The following is a 7,937-nucleotide window of genomic DNA, read 5'->3' on the forward strand; positions in this document are numbered from 1 at the left end:
AAATAATCGCAGAATGAATGCTTGATAAAAAGCCCGTGTAATATGTATTGTGGATGGGTAGATCATATTTAGGCAGCAGTTGGCACCTCCCGTTATGGTTTTTTTTTATATTAGCGATGTCCATAATTGGACATTATAGGAATTGATTTTAAATGATCAAAAAAGGGGTTGATTTTTATCTCCAAAATAAAGGAACCTGTGAAACAATTTAATAATTCTTTTTGGAGGACATTTACTACACGTTCAGTGAATAGGATGTAATGAACGTTATATGCTAAATAGATAGATAAAACCAGGTTGATGGACATTGCTCATTCATTCTCCTCTTCTTTTTCATCATCCTCATCTCTTGCACTTTTTAGGCTCAGCAGGGACATTTTTGGCTCCATCTAGTTTGCCTTTGGACCGATACAGTGCTATATCCTTGCACGTCTTCAGTTTGGATGTTTTCTTCTCGTGAGGCACCTTTTTTTCTGATGAAATGTTATTCCACATCTCTCCTCATTTCTTTGCCTCGTCCCCAATGATCAGACCTGGCTGCTGCCCTCTGATTTCAGGACGGAAGTCAGAGCAAAACAAGAAGAAAACAGAGGAAGCATTTGGGTCTTTAAACTTCTTTCCTGTTTCTCCTTTGGTGGCATGTAAGCTTTCATTTCACTTTCATAACGAAACTTTCCCTTCTCAGCTGCGGACATAGTCTTCCCCTGTTCCCAGCAATTATTGGGGAATTCTGCATGTTCAGATTTGCATCAGGATGATTTTCCATCTGCTCTTCTCTGCAAGTCTGTACAAAGTAGACATAGAAGATCACTATACTGTACACAATGCTGTATAAATTGTACAAACAGCTGTATAAATTGTACACACAGCTGTATATATTGTACACACTGCTGTATATATTGTACACACTGCTGTATATATTGTACACACAGCTGTATATATTGTACACTGTGTATACTAAACACCATGTTCTGTTATTATGGACACTTATAAGGCTGTTTGTCAGTGCTGTATATATTGGATACACTGATAGATACACTATACCCTGTATATACTGTTTACCTTGATCTATTATTATAGACACTTATAATGCTGTTGATCAGTGCTGTGCTGATTGTGCAGTCTGTGCAGTATATACAGCGGTGCTCTGTGTGTGGATTCTGTATATTGTGTCTCCGCTTCTTCCTCAGTATTTCACCTTTTGCACAATAGTTGGTGTCAGATGCGTGAATTCATATTTCACACGGGGAGTTTTCTGCTTTCTGATGGGGAGTGGGTCGCATTGTGAAGCCATCGCCCGATCACAGCTCTTCCCTCCATTACAGGCCCCAGAGATAAAAGCTTCACAGAGGATAAGACACAATCTTGTGCCGGAGATCGCACTCATCCTCCTCCGGGTGTGATCCACTAATGTGGGACGTGTCCTCCCCCCAATACTCTGCACACACGGGATAGATTTATATTCCAGCTCCGGGAGGTGCAGGCAGCCGAGGCCATCGCCTGTGTTACCCTTCTGGGCTGTCAGCAGCTCCAGGTCGCCCCCACATCGTACAATCCGCTTCCTGCACGATATGTATTGTAGTGAAGATCCCTGTGGTGGTGACAAGAGCCGGGAATAGGAGGACGAGCTCCCGCAGCAGGTTTATCTTCCCGGACACTCAGTGATGAGCAGATCCGGAGGACGGCGGCGCTGATCCCGGGATCCTCTGCGCTCTTTCCCAGCATCTCTGGCAGTGACGGCCACACACGCTCCGCGGAGATGATGGCGGAGGAGAAGTGATGGCGGAAACTCCTCACCCGTCCGGCTGTAGCCGATAATATAGAGCTTTTATCCCGGGCAGGGAAGCACAAGGGGAGAGCGGAGCTTCACTGGGCTCAGCCGGGAGAAGGCGGGGCCTGTGCTGAGTGGCAGCCAATAGAAGCTCAGGACGGTGCAGCTCAGCAGCCAATCAGTGCGCAGTAAGATTGTATATATAATAGACGCCTCCAGCTCCGGCCTCCATATTTTTCTCTCAGGAGAATTTTGTGCTTCTTTCCCGCTCACACGATGGCAGAGACCGCACCGGCCGCCGCTCCTCCTCCCGCCGAACCGGCCGCCAAATCTAAGAAGGCGCCGAAGAAATCCGGGGCCGCCAAGAAAAGCAGCAAATCCTCCGGTCCCAGCGCCTCCGACCTGATCATGAAAGCCGTGTCCGCCTCCAAGGAGCGCAGTGGGGTGTCTCTGGCCGCCCTGAAGAAGCTTCTGTCTGCCGGAGGATACGATGTGGAGAAGAATAACAGCCGCCTGAAGCTGGCCATCAAGGCTCTGGTCAACAAGGGCTCCCTGCTCCAGGTGAAGGGCAGCGGCGCCTCCGGGTCCTTCAAGCTGAACAAGAAGCAGGAGACGAAGGACAAAGCGGCCAAGAAGAAGCCAGCAGCTGCGGCCAAGCCTAAGAAGCCGGCAGCCAAGAAAGCGGCCAAATCTCCGAAGAAGCCCAAGAAGGCTCCGGCCGCGGCCAAGAAAAGCCCGAAAAAGGCCAAGAAGCCCGCAGTAGCCGCCAAGAAAGCGGCAAAGAGCCCCAAGAAGCCGAAGGCCGCTCCAAAGCCCAAGAAGGTGACGAAGAGTCCGGCTAAGAAGGCGGCAAAACCCAAAGCTGCCAAGAGTCCGGCTAAGAAGGCGACTAAAGCCAAGAAGCCCGCGGCCAAGAAATAAGCGGAGCCGCTCTGTCCTCCTACCACAAAGGCTCTTCTCAGAGCCACCACCTTGTCCTGCAGAGCTGTATGATCAGTGCCACCACCTTGTGCTGCAGAGCTGTATGATCAGTGTCACCACCTTGTCCTGCAGAGCTGTATGATCAGTGCCACAACCTTGTCCTGCAGAGCTGTATGAACAGTGTCACTCCCTTGTCCTGCAGAGCTGTATGATCAGTGCCACCACCTTGTCCTGCAGAGCTGTATGATCAGTGCCACCACCTTGTCCTGCAGATCTGTATGATCAGAGCCACCACCTTGTCCTGCAGAGCTGTATGATCAGTGTCACAACCTTGTCCTGCAGAGCTGTATGATCAGAGCCACCACTTTGTCCTGCAGAGCTGTATGATCAGTGTCACAACCTTGTCCTGCAGAGCTGTATGATCAGTGTCACCACCTTGTCCTGCAGAGCTGTATGATTAGTGTCACAACCTTGTCCTGCAGAGCTGTATCAGTGCCACCACCTTGTCCTGCAGAGCTGTATGATCAGTGTCACACCTTGTCCTGCAGAGCTGTATGATCAGAGCCACCACCTTGTCCTGCAGAGCTGTATTAGTGCCACCACCTTGTCCTGCAGAGCTGTATGATCAGTGCCACCACCTTGTCCTGCAGAGCTGTATGATCAGAGCCACCACCTTGTCCTGCAGAGCTGTATGATCAGTGTCACCACCTTGTCCTGCAGAGCTGTATGATCAGTGCCACAACCTTGTCCTGCAGAGCTGTATGAACAGTGTCACTCCCTTGTCCTGCAGAGCGTATGATCAGTGCCACCACCTTGTCCTGCAGAGCTGTATGATCAGAGCCACCACCTTGTCCTGCAGAGCTGTATGATCAGTGTCACCACCTTGTCCTGCAGAGCTGTATGATCAGTGCCACAACCTTGTCCTGCAGAGCTGTATGAACAGTGTCACTCCCTTGTCCTGCAGAGCGTATGATCAGTGCCACCACCTTGTCCTGCAGAGCTGTATGAACAGTGTCACTCCCTTGTCCTGCAGAGCTGTATGATCAGAGCCACCACCTTGTCCTGCAGAGCTGTATGATCAGTGTCACGACGTTGTCCTGCAGAGCTGTATGATCAGAGCCACCACCTTGTCCTGCAGAGCTGTATGATCAGTGCCACCACCTTGTCCTGCAGAGCTGTATGATCAGAGCCACCACCTTGTCCTGCAGAGCTGTATGATCAGAGCCACCACCTTGTCCTGCAGAGCTGTATGATCAGTGCCACCACCTTGTCCTGCAGAGCTGTATGATCAGAGCCACCACCTTGTCCTGCAGAGCTGTATGATCAGAGTCACAACCTTGTCCTGCAGAGCTGTATGATCAGAGCCACCACCTTGTCCTGCAGAGCTGTATGATCAGAGCCACCACCTTGTCCTGCAGACCTGTGTGATCAGTGTCTACACTTTGTCGTTTCCCTGTGATCTGTAGACAGTGACTGTCTATAGATTTCCGCTGTGATGTCATATACAGGGGGCGGTAGATGTAGGGAGCAGAGTTCTCGGGGATGTAGTGATTATGCGGGAGCTGCACTGTAGAGCGCTGTGTGCGGGAAGATGGAGCTGCAGTTACATCGATGTCGTTTGCTCCAGATCCGCGTGCAGCCTGGATGTGACTTGGAGGAGACAGAGGCGGGGCTACGGGGGATTAAAGCGGGGTTAGTTGGGGGTGTGGAGCTTATTCAGAAAAATGATTGGTCAGAGATATTAGATGTTTATTGGCTACATGATTTTTTTTGGTAAGCAACCAATGGAGACCAGAGGGCGTGTTTCTCACAGACCAATGAGGACGCGCACAGGAGGATAAATACTCTGCTCCCGCCGCTCCTCGCATCACTCCTGTTCTCTTCTATACATCGCTATGGCCAGAACTAAGCAGACCGCCCGTAAATCCACCGGAGGGAAAGCTCCCCGCAAGCAGCTGGCCACTAAGGCTGCCAGGAAGAGCGCTCCCGCCACCGGCGGAGTGAAGAAGCCGCATCGCTACCGGCCGGGGACAGTCGCTCTCCGGGAGATCCGCCGCTACCAGAAATCCACCGAGCTGCTGATCCGGAAGCTTCCCTTCCAGCGCCTGGTGAGAGAGATCGCCCAGGACTTCAAGACCGATTTGCGCTTCCAGAGCTCGGCCGTCATGGCCCTGCAGGAGGCCAGCGAGGCTTATCTGGTGGGGCTGTTCGAGGACACCAACCTGTGCGCCATCCACGCCAAGAGGGTCACCATCATGCCCAAAGACATCCAGCTGGCCCGCCGCATCCGCGGGGAGAGGGCGTAGATCTGTCCCGCACCCCGAGCACAACACAAAGGCTCTTTTCAGAGCCACCAAATCCTCCCTCAGACGAGCTGATTCCTGGTCTCTGATTCTCCTCATTCCCCGCAGTGTCCGGGGCGCGGTCCCTACATGTGACGGGCGGCGCTGCGGAGGCTCCTGTTTGTTGCTTATTTTCTTTGCTCTGTCAGCACAAGCCGCAGCGTCCCTCTGTATCTGGATTATCGCACCGGTGTGGTTTCTTACCATCTGTCCCATTACTTGGAACGACTCATTGTGCAGTGCCGTGAGGAGGGGGGGGGTGTGTTGGAGATTTTTTATTTCATGCCCATAAGCTCCATTGTCCTCTCACCCTAGACCGCTCTACTCTAACACAGGCTTTTCTCAGAGCCGCCACTTATCCTGGATCGGGTGTCTGATGTCGAAGCTGTGAACAGAACAGGAGCCAGTGGTAACGATTTTAGCAAGACTGATCTAGGCTACAGGAGGCCGATCCTTTACAGGAGGCCGATCCTTTACAGGAGGCCGATCCTTTACAGGAGGCCGATCCTCTACAGGAGGCCGATCCTCTACAGGAGGCCGATCCTCTACAGGAGGCCGATCTTCTACAGGAGGCCGATCTTATCACACAGTCAGGTGAGGGGCATGAACCACACACAGAAACTCTCTCTCATACACACAGATGAGCTGTGTCGGTCTACTGTGCAATTTCAGTTTTATTAATATTATTATTACTATTATATTTGTATGTGATGTGTGGTCTAGTGTGTTACTACCTCCTTTTCCAGCATCAGGAGCTATAAAGAGCCAGTGTGAGAGCAGGAGCCTCCTGGAGCTGTAGAGGATCACTCTCTGTCTCCTCACACTGCTGTTTAGTTCATAATGAACTAATCTCTGTCAGGATGGTGATAGATGAACTAGTTCACTCTGAGGAGTAGTTCATTTTGAACTACTCACTCACGAACTACCCATCACTAGTGTACAGTAGTGATGAGCGAGCATGCTTGTAACTACTCGGTACTCGCACGAGTATCGCTGTACTCGGGCTGCTCGGCGGGGACCGAGTAATCTCGCGATACTCGTGCTGTACTCGTGGTCTTCATCCCTGCATGTTGGCGCTCTTTTGAGAGCCAGCCCTCATGCAGGGATTGGCTGGCAGACCACTGCAATGCCACAGCCCTGTTAGTTGTGGAATTGCAGTGATTGGCCGGCCTGCACAGCGTGACCGAGCCTTTATATCGGCCGGCGCGCTGTGCTCTGCTCACAGCTATCCAGACAGTCAGTGCAGGGAGAGTGTCGCTGATTCAGGGAAAGCTTTGCGGCCCTTTATAGCTTTTTCAGTTGCAGGGCTGCAAAGAGTGTGACCAGAAGTCCTTTTCAGGACTATTCTAGTTGTATACAGGCAGGCAGGGTATAGCCAGGTCGGAGTACAGTAGCAGAGTCCTTCTCAGGACTACTGTTGCTATATACAGGCAGGGTATAGCCAGGTCTGAATACAGGCTAGTGACCAAAAGAGTCCTTGTCAGGACTATTGTACCAGTATACAGGCAGGCAGGCAGGCAGGGTAGTGGTGACCGTATACCAGCCTTCATCATATCTGGGGCTGGTGTACACAGTGTAAAACAGTCCAGATAGTGTCTGACTTGTCTGTAATTGTCGCTCCCCAAAAAAACCTGTTAGGTTCTTATTGCGTCCGTGCTTGGTTTTTAAAACCGCACGTGTGTGCCTGTTGGTGGCAGCGTACAGGTGCACTTGTGTGCAATTTCCACAAACTTTGATATAACGCACAAGTAGTGAATATACACGTCAGCAGTGCACAGCATTGCAAAATGCGCAAGGGCATTGGCAGGGAACAAGGAAGTGGACGTGATGGTGGTGCAGGCAGAGGCCGAGGTCGTGGGCAAGGTCTAATTTCGCCACAACAAAGGGCCACATCTAGTCGCTCGCATGTCCTGTCCCAAATTCTTGGGGACCGCAGCAGTACACCGCTCTTGAACCAAGACCAGTGTCAACAGGTTGTTAGTTGGATAGCAGATAATGCTTCCAGTCAGATTGGCACCACCACAAACACTCTGTCTTCCACACGGTCAAGTGTCAGTAGCCGTGATACTGCACCGCACATTTCTGAACCTGATCCTCCTTCCTACCACCAGGCTGAGTACACGTCCTCCTTGGACATTAATGATCCCACACTTGGACACTCGGAAGAGCTGTTCACGTTTCCATTCGCACATTCTGGCCTCTCGCCAGCTCATATTGAAGTGGGTCATGAGGAGATCGTCTGTACAGATGGCCAAATATTTGAGCAGCCACGTTCTCACGAAGTTGGCAACGTGTCTCAACAAGTGGTGGACGATGATGAGACACAATTGTCAGGAAGTCAGGAGGAGGAGCTGGGTGCGGAAGAGGAAGACGACGTGGTGGATGATCCAGTAACTGACCCAACCTGGCAGGAGGATATGCAGAGCGAGGACAGCAGTGCACAGGGGGAGGGAGGCGTAGCATCACAACAGGCAGTAAGAAGCAGGGTGGTGGCCCCAGGCAGAAGTCAGGCAACCGTTCCCCGGAACAACACGACGACACAAGGTGCCTGTACAAATGTTAGGTCTTCCCGAGTCTGGCAGTTTTTTAAGTTGGATCCAGATGATTCAAAAAAGGCCATTTGCAACACCTGCCGTGCCAGCATCAGCAGGGGTACCAAAACTAGCAGCCTGACCACCACCAGCATGATCAGGCACATGTCAGCCAAGCACCCGACTTTGTGGGAAGTACAACAGAGTCGAGGAGCAGTGCTTGCTGATGTCACTGCTACGTCTTCGCTGGTTGTGCATGCGAGCCAATCCCCTGTCCATGCTGCCTGCGAACAAGCCTCCTCCACTCCTGCACCTGCAGTTGCCTACGCAGAAAGAACACCATCATCAAGCACGTCCTTGTCCCAGCGCAGC

At 51.6% G+C, this 7,937-nt stretch overlaps 2 protein-coding genes and 1 pseudogene across 2 annotated transcripts; 2 read left to right on the forward strand and 1 right to left on the reverse strand.

The window, feature by feature from the left end:
• Nucleotides 1–311: 311 nt before the first annotated feature.
• Nucleotides 312–1,547, reverse strand: LOC142302229 (high mobility group protein B1 pseudogene; annotated as a pseudogene).
• Nucleotides 1,548–2,047: 500 nt separating this feature from the next.
• Nucleotides 2,048–2,692, forward strand: LOC142302627 (histone H1.11R-like). Its single transcript, XM_075343731.1, has one exon. The coding sequence runs from the start codon at nucleotides 2,048–2,050 to the stop codon at nucleotides 2,690–2,692; it is 645 nt and encodes a 214-aa protein (XP_075199846.1).
• A 1,895-nt stretch (nucleotides 2,693–4,587) lies between these two features.
• On the forward strand, nucleotides 4,588–4,998 carry LOC142302628 (histone H3). Its single transcript, XM_075343732.1, has one exon. It carries the CDS (start codon nucleotides 4,588–4,590, stop codon nucleotides 4,996–4,998), a length of 411 nt encoding a protein of 136 aa, XP_075199847.1.
• The last annotated feature ends 2,939 nt before the right edge of the window (nucleotides 4,999–7,937 follow it).

This window comes from Anomaloglossus baeobatrachus, chromosome 4, assembly GCF_048569485.1.
Source record: "Anomaloglossus baeobatrachus isolate aAnoBae1 chromosome 4, aAnoBae1.hap1, whole genome shotgun sequence".
NCBI classification, from domain to species: domain Eukaryota; kingdom Metazoa; phylum Chordata; class Amphibia; order Anura; family Aromobatidae; genus Anomaloglossus; species Anomaloglossus baeobatrachus.

Excerpts from the sequence above, each read along its gene's own strand:
- LOC142302628 (XM_075343732.1), top strand. The coding sequence starts at position 4,588 with ATGGCCAGAACTAAGCAGACCGCCCGTAAATCCACCGGAGGGAAAGCT.
- LOC142302627 (XM_075343731.1), top strand. The coding sequence starts at position 2,048 with ATGGCAGAGACCGCACCGGCCGCCGCTCCTCCTCCCGCCGAACCGGCC.